This window comes from Quercus robur, chromosome 2, assembly GCF_932294415.1.
Source record: "Quercus robur chromosome 2, dhQueRobu3.1, whole genome shotgun sequence".
NCBI lineage: Eukaryota > Viridiplantae > Streptophyta > Magnoliopsida > Fagales > Fagaceae > Quercus > Quercus robur.
The window spans coordinates 91096029-91112963 of record NC_065535.1 but is presented as its reverse complement, the minus strand read 5'-3'; the positions used below and the strand labels follow the sequence as shown (position 1 = coordinate 91112963).

Below are 16935 nucleotides of genomic sequence, written 5' to 3'. Positions count from 1 at the left end.
AAATCCAAGATCAACAATACTGACTTGGCTGGTAATTGGTCCACAACAACAAACTTTTGTAATTGGTACAAATTGATGAGAACCAGCAACAATTTGCCACCTCAAATTTGTTGTGAAATTGTTATGGAAATGTTGTAGAAGTAAGATTATTTATTTTTTTTTTTATATAGGTAAAACATTAATTTTAATTCCCTATCTGAAAACAAAATCTTACAACATTTTCACAACAAACTTATTTTGAGTTAAGGTGGGTCTAAAAATAATCATTTTTTTTATTAATTTTACTTTGGCTTATGGTGGATCGACACCATAGATTGTTGTGAAAATATTGTGAGATTTTATTGTAGTTGTAGAAAAATTAATTTCTGATTTCAAAATGTAAGAAAAATAATACATTCACAACAATTTTACAACAGATTCTAACCGGTAGATTGTCACTAGTGGGAAAAAAAGTTATGTCAATGATGGGCCCATTTTAGAACCAATAATAGCTTGCACATTGAATTTGTTGTGAAAATGTTGTGAATGTTACTCCAAAATGTAATGTACAAAATTATTTTGCCCAAAACAAAGTAATGGAAAAAACCATACTACTCTCAAATAAAAGATTTTTTATTAGCAAAACATGCTTCAAGCATTGTTGATTACTATACTTGGATGGAAGAAAATCCTTACTTTCTAGTGCAAGCTTTGATCCATGATGTATCTCGTTCAGTTTGATTTTTTAATAAAATTCCAGTCTTCCCATAAAAAAAATTATAAAAAAAAAAAAAAAGATTTTTTTTTTGGGTGGTAAATTGCACCGATTTTATTTGAGATTTTACAAAATGATATAGTACCCTAAACTTTTCAATAAATGACATTTCCCTCTTGAGATTTGTGTAGTACAACAAATAAGCCCATACACTCTCAAACTATAATTTATGTAACAAAATATTTCACTATTTTAACTATGGACAAAAGGACACTTCTTCCTTGAGATCTAATAAACTACGAAGTTTTTTTTTTTTTTTTTTTAAATGGAATAGTTTGTTAAGAAAACAAAACCATGATGTGAGAGGGCATAACTGTTGCATTTATACAAACTTCAAGGGGGTGAAGGCATCATTTCATAAAATTTTAAGAAAGGTTGGTGTAATTTTTTTTTCCCTTGTCAGACTTCATTGTAAGACTTGAGAAGTTTACTTTTGCTACTAAGGGGAATTCGAGGTAAAGCAAACATATATTAGAGTTTAGTTTTAAGGGTAAATCGCTTTTTTTCTTCCCTAAAATAGGGAGTCCGTTTGATTTTGGTTTTCTAAGTCAGTCTTTTAAATTTCAAGAAAGAAACAATTTAATCTGTATGTCTATTTTCTGTACATTTCTTGATTGGAATTTTTTGTCTTTAAAATAAGAGTTCACTTTGATTTTGGTGCCTTAAATATGGGATACCTCAAAAAAAAATTTCCTAGTAAAATTGGCAGCCTCAACATTCATTTAGTCATATAAATGGAAAAATAGACAAGGGTCTAATTTGTTACACTTTAAAATTTTGAGGGACAAAATTCGAACTTATTAAAATTGCAAGACCAAGATGAAATAAACCCTATATTTGGGGGACAAAAAAAAAATGTAATATATCCTAATTTTAAAATAACCTTTACAGTTTTTCACTTTTTCAGTTTTCTACATAAACAACTTTTGCCAGAGGAGCTTTAAAATTTAAATGCGGTGAAACAAATACCGAAGATTTTTGGAGGGAGAAAAAGAAAAAAAGGTTGCTTCTTTTTTAGGAAAAAATAAAGCCGGAAAAAGGGTATTTGAATTATGAGGAAACACTTGATAAGGGTATATGAAATATGAATTACGAGGAAACACTTGATAAACATATAATTCAGGTTGCTCCCAAGAAGCTCTTGCTTTCATAGGCGGTGAGTACCTTTCCTTCTTCAATTCACACCATCTACTTTCACATCACGCTGAGTTGTCAACTTATAAGTTATAATTTCTATCATTTCTGTCAAAAAAAAACTTGTAAATTATAATGGAAGTAATGTCATTGTCACATGGTTTACTACTTACACTCTACTTATTGTGCACCAATCATAACTTAACACAATAGATAGACATTAAATTTGGTTTGAAATTTGTGTGTCCTTGGATTTATTGTTCCTTCTTGTCAATTTAATTCTCTTTAACGTGAAAAAACTGATAGAAAAAATTTGCTACAGATACTATGGACTACATGCTCACGTCGGTCTAGAAAAATTGTGTTCCTTGGCTCTGAGTTTTTTAAGAAAAATGCTATGTCTATAATATTTTCACAACAAATTTTATGAAACAAGTTATTATTGGTTGTTATGGTAAGCAAAAAAGTAATTTAAATCGTGTATTTAAATTAGAACCAATAACAATTTTTTATCTAAAATTTGTTGTGAAAATATTGTGAACATAACACTTTTCGAACTTTAATGAGGCTGATTTTAATAAGTCGAGCTCCGAGTTTCCATGTGTCTGCTACATATAATTCTTCTTTGTCAATGTCATCACCCTCCCTCTCACAATTTATTGGTATTTATTCATTTTAGGAGTCTCGTGTGAAAACTGACACCCCTCTATTTTCTCCGTTTCAGTTGGGACCATTTATTTCCCTAGTCATGTTGCGTGAAGGGCGGAGGCACCTTAACAGGGGGCTATAGTCATGCTTCATGGTCCAAAAAAAGAATGGCCCAGCCCAACTGTTACATTTTGTTTTCCTTTTACTTAGCCCAAATCTTTAATTGCTTATGTGGCCCCACCCCTATATTTGGGGCCTTTCTCTAAGTAGGGTCCCTAAAGGTCTAGAGCCGCTTGACTTGAGCAGGAAGTCATACTCCTAATATGTTGTTTTTTAACATGGTGCTACCAATGGGATCTGGCATTTTTTAGGTTAATTGTTGAGGGTGAGGATAAGCTATTGTTTCATGAAGTAGTATCTACAAGTCCAAACTTAATGGTCCGTTTGGATTGAGAGAGAGAGGGGAAGTAAAGTGGATTTAGCACAAAGTTAGGTTTTTTTAGCAAATTTTACTCTTCTTCCCTTCACTCTCCCTCCTTCCTCCCTCCATCTAAATAGGTCATAACAGATTTTGGCACATTTGTGGAAGATATCTGCAATTTTTGTAATTACTTTTACCATATTTCTTTTGATGTAATTAGCAAATCTTGTAATATGGCTGCCAGGATGTTAGCGGCTGCTTCTGTTGGAATAGGGGCACTCAAATGTAGATTAAAGATAGTCCACCTATTATCCAATCCATTGTAAATTCTGAATCTTAGTTTTTTTATCTAATATACTATCGTTTCAATAAAATAAAATAAAATAAATTACCAAGACCCTTGTTTCTCAGTGACACTTTTTGAAAGAACTCAAATTTAAATCATCATCCCAACCTATTGTGAGCTAAAAGAGAAGAAAAAAAAAAAAGAACCATATAAATTCCCTTTGTAATACTAATAATTGGTGTACCACCTATAAAAAAGTAATACGTAAAAATGAATGCATGTATCTCATTAAAAACATGAAAATAGATTAATATTTTGTTACAAAAGAAAACACTATAATTTTTTACTGAATAGAAAGGAATAGTAAAATAATTAAACAAATTATTACAAATTTTGCGAAGCAGAAATATTCTAATTCCTTCACAATAAATGCACCATATGGCAAATCCTTAAACTAGTACCGAATACCTTTATTTTATTTATTTTTTAATTTTATAATTCAATATTTACAACGGAAAGGAAAAATTTGAACCCTAGATGTTATATACACACCGAGAGATGCTAAATGAGCTTTTAGTTTAAATACTTTACATTTACACTACCAATTAGCTAAGTTACAATGCTCTTAATATTAACTGAATGCCTTTTATTTTGAAGATATCACCCAATACATTAGTTTAAGCGTCCAAATCTTCTGTCTCACTTTATACTCCATAAATAAAAGGCGAAAACATCATTTTGGACCCTACATATTAGAGTCATCGTCAATTTAGTCCCTACATTTTGGTAGCAGTAAATTTGGTCACTGTTATTTTTTAACTTGCAGTCAATTTGATCCCTACCGTTAACTCACTAACGAAAAATGTCTATGTGGCAAACAGTTTGCATTGTTGGTATGTCTAATATTTAAATATTAAATAAAATGATGATGTGGCAGAATTTTAGTGGCTACATCTGTGCTTAGATGGCAAGAAAAATCCACATCAGCTTTTTAAAAAATAATTTTCTTTTCCTTACCAATTTTGTTCCTATATTTATTTTTTTCTTTTAATTTTATTACAATTTCTTTAACCATTCATTTTTTAGAAACTATTCGTTCATTGTTGTGGAAACGCATCACCACTGGAAATAAATTATGAAAGAACATTTCCTCTGAAGACAGTATGACACATCTCTTACCAGTTCTAAACAGGAATGGGAGGATGCCTCCATTTGCCATTTAGATTACTGCACTAGAATTGAACCACATTTCCCAAAGTTGAAGCAACATTTTGAAACCAATCTTCACTTCCTAGTGATCCCAATAATCAAAATATGCTTACAGATCAAGAAGATTGTCAGATGATCCATGTACCCCAAAATCACTGCATCTAAAAAATAATACACAACAAGAGAACCCAAAACTGAAACACATTTCAATAAAATCCATTATCCATGTACCCATTTTGCAGATCACGCAGTGACGGCAACAGAGAATACGAGAGAGAGAGGCATCGGCCTCCCAACAATGCTCATTGCCGCCACTACTGCCGCCACCACAGCACAAGCATCCGCCTCTCTTTCTCTGCGAATCTACATGGATCTCGCCACCGTTGAAGCTCCTTTTTCATTTTTTAATCTCTCTCTCTCTATAAGCCCTCTTTGTCTCTCTTGACCAGCCACCATGGCTAGATCTGCACTACCACCACCGCTAATGTCAGTGGCTTCTATCTCTTCCCCTTTTCTCAAATAAACCCTCAATTCTCACAATCAAACTTAAATCTACCCTTTATCACTTATTCTGATTCTCTCCAAACACGAGGCTCCTGTTCTCGGTCTCTCACATGGGTTTCCTAGATCTGTGATGGAGGAGATTTTTAGGTGCTAAGGAGGACTTGTTGTCAAAGATTGGTGGTGCGAATGGGTGTTTGGCTAAAAGAAATTGTAATAAAATTAAAAAGAAAAAAATAAAGATAGGAACAAAATTGGTAAAGAAAATAAAATTATTTTCTAAAAAGCTGATGTGGAGTTTTCTTGCCATCTAAGCATTGATGTAACTACTAAAATTCTGCCATGTCAGCATTTTATTTAATATTTATATATTCGACATGCCAATAATGCCAAATTGATTGCTACCAAAATGTAGAAACTAAATTGACTGTGACTCGAAATATATGGACCAAAATAGAGTTTTCGCCTAAATAAAAACTTGACACATGTACATTTATTTTATTGATGGCCAATTTTCAGCCTTTGTTATTTCAGTTACCTTAATTAATTGAAAATTAAAAAAGACACAACAACCAACACATCCCCACCACCGACACCACCACCATCTTTCTCTAATGCCACTTATCACCAGCAACAGGTCATCAACAACATTTTTCTGCCTTTGCTCTCTTGTTTCTTCTTTGTTCTTTCTTTCCTAAGTCTTTAGCCGTTCTTAACCAATAGTTTATATGCCATCCACTACCAACGAGAAAAACATTGATATTGACATCATATTCTAAGAAACAAGTTTCTTCTTCAAATCTATGATGGGTACCTACCACTACCTTATCTTCTTCAGATCTCTAAAAAAAGTTTTAATAACTCAGATGATGGCATCCGCCCATAATAACAAATATCAATACCCAGTAATGGCAACAGTGGATGGTTGCATTTGGCGACATTGACCGCATCTGCGATTGCTAATCGGGCTGGCGATGGTTGTTGTTGGTGGTTGTGGGCCATGTGGCATCGGAGAAAGATGGTGGTGGTGTCGGTGGTGGGGATGTGTTGGTTGTTGTGTCTTTTTTAATTTTCAATTAATTGAGGTAACTGAAATAACAAAGGCTAAAAATTAGCAATTAATAAAATAGATGTACATGTGTCAAGTTTTTATTTGTGGAGTATAGAGAGATATAGAGAGTGAGACAGAAGATTTGGACTCTTAGTTTAAACACTTTAAAGGTTGACAAGCCATTTATTGCACAAAATACCAATATTTACTTTGGCTTTTTATTTTTACTTTTTTGGGCTAGGAAATATAATACTATATATAACAACAAAAATTGAGAGAAAGTTGACCCCTAGTATGTCTTCTGTTAGGCCATGTAGGATAAATACCCACCTTAAAAGTAGACATGTATTTAAAAACAAAAACCCTACACCCCAAAAACATGCTAGACAATGAAAGACATATCATTTAATAATTCAACTAGTAAAGTTTCTGATGGTTGTATAAGAGATTTGGGGTTCAATCCCCGCCTATACCAAAAACTGATTGGTGTATTGGTCTGATGATAAAGAGTTATCATCAGAAGCGGACGCTATAGGTTGAAACTCTCTAAAAAAATAATAATAATTCATTAAAAACTTTGCTTAAGTGTATGGTAAAATAAATAGAAGATTTATTAAAGTGTGCCTTAGGGCTTAGGGCATAATTAGTAAAACTAAAAAAAAAAATTATTATTTAAAAAAAACATTTATTTATGGTTTTAAAAAAATAAAATAAAGCTCAAGTGAGCTTCCAAGAAGCTTCCGTGACTACTTTATCAGTTTTTCCCATTTCCCTACCTTCTGAGCTATTTTCTCTTCCTCTCCTCTTCTTCTTCTCCCTTTTTGTTTCACAAGTCACGCCATTTTTGCTTCTATCTTGCTCTTCAATTTTATTTTCAACTTCTATATCATGGTTGAGAGGGTCAGATAGTGAGAGATGATAGAGAGACAAAGAGCTACAAGTGCAAAAATGTGATACTGATGAGAGAATGAGAAGGATTTTTGGTGATCTAGTGAAAAAGATGCCGATCAAGTTCAGAAAGGGAAAATAAGAAGCCAAAATTCATACCGGCCGGAAAATGAATTTCGGCCGAAATTGGCCGGAATTGACCGGAACGGGCCGAAATGGGGCGAAATTTAATCCGAGGTGGAATGGAGGGTATTCCGTTTTACACACCGGTACGATATATTCCGGCCGGAACGGAACGGAATCCATAACATTAAATTGGCAGCGTCTACCAAAGGTACTTACCTGGGCTAATCTGATCATATTATTCAATTCGTAATATACAATCCTGTGTTACGGTCTTTTATTAAATTGCACGGTAGTTGGTGTGTGCGCTTTAGAATCGTGCTGCTAGATTTCTATTAGCAACTGCTCTGCTTCATGTTTAGGGTTTTAAAGTTGATTTGCAACCACCTATTACATTTCCTTAAATGGGCTGAAATTTGATGTCATAGAACTATTCGAAGTATCATTTAGAAAATTTTTCTTCTGTGTTTCCACTTTGCTCGGTTTTATATTATCCCTTCAATAGGTCATTGTCGTGCCACTCGACAACTAAACTTTACATGATGTAGGGCAGGGGATAACAAACCTTTCAAATTATACAACAACAGCCAAGCCTGCCTTAGTCCTAAAACTTTTTGGAATTTGCTACGGATCTCAACGCATTAATCAGGGTTGATTACATGTATTCTTTTCCGACATTCTATCCTATCCAAAATCATATTTTTTGTTACCTCCTTAATTGACATATATATCATGTTCTATTGCATAGTTGTTCTTATAACAGTCTCAAAATTTTCTTTTACCCTTTAGCTGGACCATAATTTTTGATTTAATTTGACTTAAGCCTCAAAATCTTCATTGGGTTTCGTATGGTTCTCTTGGTTATTGGAGGCATGGAGACGATGATGATAGGTTGACAATGGCAAAGCAGTCTGTGTTTTACATGCTGTTCTTGCATTGATTGGACATCATGTGCATTTGACTGACCGTATTTTATGTTATTTTGTAATATGGAGCAGAGTATGCATTCTCTTGTTGCGTGCCTCCTGAAAGAGATGTCACTTAAGCAATTTGTCATTGTTATTTTTGCAAAATAAGCTTATCAACAGATCTGAATTTCCATTCCCAAGTCATGTCCATAATCATTGTGCTTAATTGCAGTTTCTTTATTGTTTCTATGTCTCTCTATTAAACATTTTCTGATACAGACTAATATTTCAGCTTCTATAGGTGAAAGAAAATTTGCAAGTATCTTGGTCAATGGTGTTTTGTTGGATGGAATTGGGTGATTGGCTGTCATACAGGTTCTTCAAATCTACCAGTCATGAGTAAATCTTCTTTAAGTTCAGGCATCTTTCTTAAGTACAAGTCAATTTGGAATTTAACTTGATGATAATTGGGATTTGTTTTGATTCTTCTGGGGCAAAAGGAGATGATACTTTTAGTCTGTGCACCATGGTGTGCAAATGGACATATCTTGGTCTGGGATATATGCAGAAAGTCAATGAAAAAGATTCCTGAGATATGGAAGCTTGTGGATGGGAGTTCAGGACAGCTTAACATGTAGCATATATGAAATATAATTATTTTCTTGAATGGGTCTTCTTTCTTGATTTTTAAAAACTTATACGTAAATTTTGAGTGTAGTAATTAATAGCAATAATCTTTTATTGCCTGGTCGTTATAAAAAATTTTAATTTTAAATTTTAAATTTCAATTTTAATTATTTATTCTACCCTTTGCATTTTCTGCTGCAGTTTGTGACTTGGTAATGAATAGTGTCAACAGGACTGTGTAGCTTTTCCTGACCATCTTTTGGGTTCTGGTCTTACTCCAGCTGCCGTGAAGGCAAGAAATTTTGTACTGAAGATTTCACATTGATTTACAGTGGCATGACTTGAGGTCCATTAGCAAAAAAACATGTTTATTTAGTTGCAAGAAAATATGAGTCACACTATTTTCCTGGCCTTTGGTGGGTGATTTAACTTGATACTAGTATTCACACCTATTTGTAGCTAATTTCATATGTATATAAGTGATTTAAATTTCCAGGAACTGGGTCTTGTAGCAGGAATTCATTTTGAAACTTCACTGATTGATGCTCATGCTGGTGGCGTGGGGGTAATGGAAAGTGTGCCACATTTGGATTCTGAAGCTAGAGGTTATTATGGCTTATCAAAAAAATTTCTTATTAGCATGATTTAGTAGCTTAACTTTGTGTAATATGTTTCTTATAACAATGGTATTTTCAGAGTGTGATATGGAAGCTATATGCTACCACATGGTGTTAGTCTGTGGAACTTCTACCTGCCATATGGCCATATCAAGGAGCAAGTTATTCATTCCAGGGGTCAGGGTACCGTTCTGGTCTGGTACACTTCTGGAACTTATGTTCAGCATTTATCTCATGGAATTTGGATCATAATGTGTTGTTTAAAATTTGACAGGCTGAAGAATCATTGTTGAGGCGACTAATCTTTTACATGTATTTTGCATTACTTAAAAAGTAATTAAGTAATAAAAACATTATTAGAAAAATAAGCGGAAAGTATCAACCTTAGGCATACAAAGTAGCCTTGAAACAGTTACATTCTAAATTCAAGAAGCAATAAAGTTCAAGAAAGAATGAGTCGAATGAAGATGGAGTGGTATGTGCAGTTTTATTTCAAGATTTTCTAAAATTGCCAATGTGAGATTGGGATCTAACAGGCAATCTAAGCCCATCCCTCTCTAGATCATTATCACCATTCACCAGAGCCTAGGATTTTGGGGCTAACCTGTCGAAAGTTGGTCATCCTTTATTTGTTATGCTGCTGCAGTCCATTTCCTGTTACACATTCCAAAACTACGATGACTGGCATAAGTGCACACTTTATCAACTAATCTCTCATTAAGTCATTGACAGCAGTACTGCATTAGTCAATTTAAGAATTTTGTTTTTTCTCTTTTGGAAGTTCCTTCCATCACTTCATTGTTAGACTTATGAGAGAAGTAGAACCCACAGAAGCATCAACATGATTTTGAAACTCCCTCGGCCTGGTGGAGGCTGGGTTGCCTGTCCTGAAGAAAGTTAAAAGATCTGAAAGGTTAGAGCCTGAAGTGAATGACTTAATCTGCTTTTGGTCATCCCTCTTGCTTGAAATATGGCAAGGGCTTGAGAAGGAAATTTCCAATGAATTACAGCTCAAATAGCACCTCCTTCCCTTGTAACTGCAAGGGTTGATGACCCACCAAGTTTGTGTAACTTAACCAATAGAAAAAGAGGGTGGGGGGGGGGGGGGGGGGGGGGTTGTGGGGGAGGGGGGTGATAAGAGGCTTAGAAAGAGATTATGAAGGAAAAAACTTTTTGTTGCTTTAACTTTATCTTCCAAATGGACCCTGACGTAGCTATTCAATTAATTGGGCCAACATTACACTATGGTGCTCTTGGAAAAAAGTTGAACTTTGGAGATTGGTGATCAAAAAGAGGATATAAAGTTGGCATGGCACATGCTAGTGAGCTCTACCTCCAATGATAGTTCCTTCTCTTGTTATAACAAGTTGGAGAGGGAGTTTGTGGGTTCAAGACCCTTTTGGTGCACGGGTAATCAACCAATAAAAAGCAAAAAAAGTTGGCAAAACTATCTTGAATGATTTCTGAATAAAAAGCTTGACTTGCACAGGAATGTTGATTGGATGATTCATAGTTGTTGGAAAATTCAATTGATAGGATTGTAAGGGCATTTCAATGTTTAGTGTGTTGAGAAAAAAGTTCAGGAAGAGAAAAGAAACAGTGCCACAAGCAAGAGAGAGAAGAAGAGACTGGAGAAACTCTAGGCAAATGTGTCTTTAAAATACTCAAATGAGTTAATCTCTCCCAATTGTTTGAGTCAAAAAGACTTGCTTGCCAAGTAAAACTCTCCTAAATGTAGACAAGACAAAATGGGAAATCAAACCAAAATCTATATTTACCTAATAAAGCTATTAACTTAAAGACCAAGAAAGCACACTTGGTGCTATAAGAAAACCCTACATAAGATATTACATGTGGTCCTATATGCATACATACACACCAAAATAATAATAATGATAAAAATTCAAAATCTGAATAAATTAAAAGACTGGAATTCCTTCTCCACCACACTAGTGACAACTACCTCCAAGCCTTAGTCCCAAAGTTAAATGACCTACTGATACAAAATTTTCTGTTTAATAAACAAATGAAGAAATCCATGAGAAAGGTCTGGATGTATTATTTTAGCTTCTCTTAAGCATTAATCTGTACATGTGAAGTATTGGCCAACTTATTCATGATTGCTGTAGGTTGCCTTATAATTGTTCCACCAGGGAACAAGTTTGTGCTTTTGGGTGCTGCCATTCTGGGATCTCAGTGCAGTTTCTGCAAGGAAGTTTTAAAGTCTGAATGAGGTCATGAGGGCCATGAATGCAGCTGGTCAGGTATACAAAATGGTTCTTTTACTATCATTTTTACTCTTTAATTCAATCCTATTTCTTTAAATTCAAGATGAGGTGAGAAAGGTGTTCAAACTCGGCAAGGGACTTGAATGTAGTTCTGGAGTAAAACCTTCCTCATGGTATGCTATTCCATATAGATGGAATCTTCATTGTGTTTGGTCTTGATTTGGAAGCAGGACCTCAAAAGGTTTTGATATGTCAAACTTGCACAAATAGCATGGTATCATCTCAGATATTATATTTACAATGCTTTGTTTAGCGAGACTGCATATGAGGCCTAGGCTTATATTTTCTCCAAGATTGACCTTGGTGTAAATCACTTCCTTTTTTCTTTTGTGAGTTTTGGGGATATTCCCATTATTTTTTATTTATTTATTGGTGTGTGTAAACCTCGCTTGAGATTTCAAGAAAAGATTTTATATATCTCTTAAACATTTTATGAAATGGCATTTCCCTTTTGAGGTTTGAATAAATACAACAATGATGTCCATATTTTCTCAAACTACTTAACAAAGGGAACATTTCATTTTAACTAGGATTCCTATTCAAATTGTGCACACTTATGTCACAGATCCTACCAATGAAGAACAATATTGTTGATTTTTAGGGTAAATTACACCAATCTTATAAATTTAATAGAGGAAAATTTTGTCAGTATGACTATTTTCCCTACATTTCTTGCTTGCATCTTTGTTCCCTATAATAAGAGACCAGTTCAATTTCAGCCCCCTCAAAATAAGGGGTACTATAGCATTCAATAGTTACGTAAATGGAAAAATAAATAAGAGATTAAATTGTTACACTTGAAAATTTAGAGGGACAAAAATCGAACTTTTAAAGGTGGAGTGACCAAAGTTGAATAAACTTCATATTTGAGGGACAGTAATGTACTTATGTTAGTTTTAAAATACCCTTTATAGTTAGTGGTGGAACTCGGAAGGGACGAAGGGCACTAGGATTATTTTTTATTTTTTTATTTCTTATAGAAAAAAAAAAAAAAAAAGTTCTACATATAAATAGGTAATATTTGAGAATATTTTTTCAAAAAATTCTTGGCCCCCTAAAAATTAAAAATCAACCAAGAAAATTAAAATTTGTCCTTAAAAACGCAAACATTGAAATGGCCACTTAAATTATATTTGGTTATACACTATAACTATGTATTTGGTTTGAGAGTTTGGCTTGTTGCTTATTTAGACTACAAAATTAAAGTTCGAGATTTCGATATTTGGATATGTGTTGTTTAACTCCATCTAAAACATTGTTTAGTTGTTCTTATTTTTATTTTTTTGGTCCTCAACAAAATTACTTTGCAATTAAGCATCATTATCAACTATTAATTTTCTATGTTACAATAAATTCTTAAGTTAAAAATAAATTAAATATCAATTTAATGAACATATAATGAAGTTATTCTTAGTTTGGTGTGGTTTGAATAGGACTTATATGGTGTTTTGCTCTTTGTTTTTTTCTTTTTTTTCCCACGCGTTTCAGATACAAAATTTAGCTAAAACGGCTACTGTTCATGCACTGTGCATGAACAGTAGTCGAAATTTTTGACTTTTCAGCACATCAGTGGCTCCCATTCACGAGACTCACAAACTTTACTTTTCAGCAACTTTTTCATTAAAAATGGGTTCCACGGTACTATTTACACTTTTAAAAATTATTTTTCTACAGTGTTTTCAATTTTCAGTTTCAGCAAAATAAGTTCTATCCAAATGAACCTTTTGTCACTTGCGTTTTTTGAATAAAATAAAATAAAAATAATAATAATAAATGATGCTTTTCATTGTTTGAGTCAGTATCGTGCAAGTTACAGTATTTTTTTTTTCTCTTTTGATCTCAGCCACACACATCTTTTCCCTTTAGTTGTTTTCCACTCAGCCACTCTCATTAGTTATTTCTCCCCTTTATTCTCATTTCTCCTCTTCAACTTTCACTCTTTAGACTGTTGCTCCTCTCAAGTCTCAGTGTCTCACACTCTCGCCTCTCAGACTCAGAAATCAAAACTCAGTCATCAGCTACCTTCATTTCTCTTCCAAACCCTAATCCCGCCGAACAAAAATTAGTTTTTCCCTTTCAATCTTAGAATCTCAGGCTCTCACCTAACCATTTTTCTCTTCTTTTTTGCTCTTAGCCAGATAGTCGCATAATGTTTCTTCCAAACCCTAATCCCACCGAACAATTAGTAGTGTTTCCCTCTCAATCTCAGATTTTCAGGCTCCCATGATATAACCCAACGAACTGCACCGAGTCGCTAAAATTAACTGCACCTTGTGTAGACCGGGTTTTATCTTCCAAAAGTGAGGTGCGGTTAAGCATAGGGTGAAACTGCACCCTATAGGTGTGATGCAAAAAACCTCTCCAAAACCGACTGAACCGAACCGTGTACACCGCTACATCACACTCATCGATCATGGTGGAGTTCTATTTTTCATCCATAATTTTTCATTATTTGTGAATTCTAATGCATAAAATTGTTTATTAAAAAAATATCATCATTTTAAAAGGGGAAAAAAATATTTGTGTAGATCTTGAGGATTGAGAGATAAAGTGCCCATTTGGATTGGGCTTATTGCGCATCTGTGCTTTGAGTATCACTTTTTTTTTTTTTTTTTTTCATTTCAACACATATGAATAGTAACCGCATTGTTCATGCACATGGATTCACTGTGCAGAAGACAAAGTTCACTATTCATGGGACCCATAACATTTTATTCATAAAAAATATTAAAAATGGGTCCTACGACAATATTCACATATTTAAAAACTATTTTGCTACAGTGTGCAGGAAACAAAGTTCACTATTCATGCACTGTTCATCAGACCCACAACTATTTTATTCTTAAAAAAAATATTATAAATGGGTCTCACGGCACTATTCACACATTAAAAAATTATTTTACTACAGTATTTTCAGTTTTCAGTTTTCAACAAAATAAGCTGTATCCAAACGAACCCTGAGTCGAAAGCAACGAACAAGAAACTGAAATGAGAAATAGAGAGTTTGGGAAGCGAAGAGAAAAGGAAACTTAAAGAAGCAAGAGACATTTAGATTTAAAAAAGGAAAATGCTAAGGAATGCCCTTAAAGCAATAATTAACAATCCATTTAAAGAAAAATTTTATGAGAAAAGAAAAAAAAAAAAAAAAAAAAAAAAAAAAAAAAAAAAAAAAAAAAAAAAAAAAAACAGCCATTAATATTTTAATAACTTTTTTCACTTTTAATAAAAGTAGTGTCAAAACTTTCTTAAAATAGATTGTTAACTATTACCCTAAGAGAGCTCATTAGCATAACCCTTAAAAAAATAGAGAATAAATTAAATTAATTCATCTCAATACAAATGTATTATTTATATATAAGAGCTAGGTTTAACTACTTGCTTCTTAGTGTGAATCCAAAGTAAATTAAAAAAATTTTAATTTACTTTGGATTATGAGGAAACACTTGATCAAGAAGCAAGCCTACATGCTTGCTAAAAAATTTTTAATTTACTTTGGATGATGAGGAAACACTTGATTGAGAAGCAAGCTCGGGATTATGAGAAAACACTTGATCGAGAAGCAAGCATGTTATGAGGAAACACTTGATCAAGAAGCAAGCCTACATGCTTGCTTCTCGATCAAGTGTTCCCTCATAAACCCCTTTTTCTGGTTTTATGAACTGCACGTCACACTAGGCCTGTTCAAGGATATATCGACACCAACAAAACCGGTCTGACCACACCGCCCTACCCTGCCCCGCTCAGGGCTCCGCCGAAGGTTTCCGGCACGGTGGTCGGCGGCAAATTTTCAGTGCCGACGTCGGACCAGTACGGCCATCGACGCCAAGATGTGCATACTGACAAAGACCGAACCAACCCGAGCATGTTATATATATATATATATATATATATATATATAAAATATGTAATATGTATAAGAAGAATAACAGGCCTAACGTTCAGTTCATCCATGAACACTGAACAGGGTCGTTCTTATCAAAAAGAATTCTGAATTCTTATCCATGAGTGTACACTGTACAGGCATAATGTCCTTATCAAAAAAAAAAAAATTGAATTAGAAAGGTAGTTGACGTGTGAGGTTTAGTCCAAAAACGTGTGTCAGGAATAGTTATAGTCTATCTTTGAGTGGTCTTTGTCTAAGTAAATCAAGTGTCTCCCACTTGCATTTTTTGGAAAAAAAAAAAGATATAAAAAATGTTGTATGGCCGTATGAGTTAGTGGGGTACAGTCATGCCACAGTTGCCACTTGCGTTTTTTGGTGAAAAAAAAAAAATGCCGCATGGGTTAGTCATTCTTTAATCATTCATCAACCTTGAAAACGCACACTGGTTAATAGACAAGACTATGCGCCAGTTTGGATCTAATTTATTACGTTCACGTTTTGCTTCTTCCGTGTTTTTCCTTTTTTTTTTTTAAGCCCGTATTTGTTAATTTTTTCACGGTGAACAATGCACCCATGCACTATTCACAGACTCACAAATTCTATTTTTCAGTAACTTTGTCATTAAAAATGGGTCCCATAGTACAATTAACATATTTAAAAATTGTTTTACTACAGTATTTTCAGTTTTCAATTTTAACTAGATAAGGTCTATCTAAAAACCAAAAGACTTGTTGAAATTTTGAGCAAAGACCAAAAGATTTGTCGGTGAAACACATTGAAAAAAAAGATATCTGCCATCAATTTGTATTGGAGAAAACAAAATACAAATCTTACCAAAAGATTCAATGAACCTTGAAAACGTGTGGTTTAGATTGTATAATAATTGCTTGATGCTTATTACAGTAAATTGTTGTCTGCCATCACCTCCCACTTGCACAATAAATTGGCAATTTTTTTCTCGTCATGTACTGTACAAGTCATTTCTCGTCAAAGTCATTTCTAGTCATTATTGTTGCTATTGCTAGCTCACTGTTTTGACATTTACTCCTAGTCATATTGTTGTTGCGTGGAAGTATCCCATTAAAAAAAAATTGTGTAAAAAATTTGTCTCCTAACTTATATATATATTATCATTGTTTTTGTTTTTTCTTATAATAAAAAAAAGTTTAATGTGACTATAGTCAACCATCTGAAGTGGTTTTTTACTTTAAAAAATTGAAATCAATTACTTAGCCATTTATTCCTTGTCGATCAAGGTACAAGTATTTTGTTTAAACGGAATTGGTTTTTTTTTTTTTAAATGCTTTTAAAAACTTTTTATTAAAAAAAAAAACATAATAGTAGTATGAAATTTAAAAAAAATTAATTAATTAATAAAAACCCTTTTAAGAAAATGCTTTTAAAAACTTTTTATTAAAAAAAAAACACACAATAGTAGTAAGAAAATTTTTCTAAAATAATTAATTAATAAATAAACCATTATTAAAAAATAAGTTTTACTATAAAGTTGAAAATGATATTCTAATAAAATCGTAGGCTTGATTACCTTCCCACATAGAGCTATCATAATAGAAAAATAGAGGTTTAACGACACTGA

At 33.3% G+C, this 16935-nt stretch overlaps 3 protein-coding genes across 13 annotated transcripts in view; 2 read left to right on the top strand and 1 right to left on the bottom strand.

Annotated features, from left to right (window-relative positions):
* LOC126715775 (26S proteasome regulatory subunit 4 homolog B-like) overlaps positions 1-16935 on the bottom strand; it is a 60953-nt gene that overhangs the window by 11533 nt on the left and 32485 nt on the right. The gene's annotated exons all lie outside the window — the stretch shown is intronic.
* LOC126715773 (LRR receptor-like serine/threonine-protein kinase EFR) overlaps positions 1-16935 on the top strand; it is a 138896-nt gene that overhangs the window by 97795 nt on the left and 24166 nt on the right. The window lies entirely within an intron of this gene.
* LOC126715776 (uncharacterized) lies at positions 6772-11816 on the top strand. 11 transcript variants are annotated; one of them, XR_007651924.1, is made up of 5 exons: positions 6772-7226; positions 8225-8298; positions 8752-9155; positions 9247-9366; positions 11297-11816. XR_007651924.1 is itself a non-coding variant. In XM_050416568.1 (5 exons), the coding sequence occupies exons 2-5, from the start codon at positions 8939-8941 to the stop codon at positions 11398-11400; spliced, it is 342 nt and encodes a 113-aa protein (XP_050272525.1). In that variant the 5' UTR covers positions 6772-7226; positions 8216-8938; the 3' UTR covers positions 11401-11816. The 11 variants fall into 11 exon arrangements, 4 of the variants coding, with proteins under 4 accessions (XP_050272525.1, XP_050272524.1, XP_050272523.1 ...); XR_007651923.1 differs by having other exon boundaries at positions 8225-8322; XR_007651921.1 differs by having other exon boundaries at positions 8216-8298.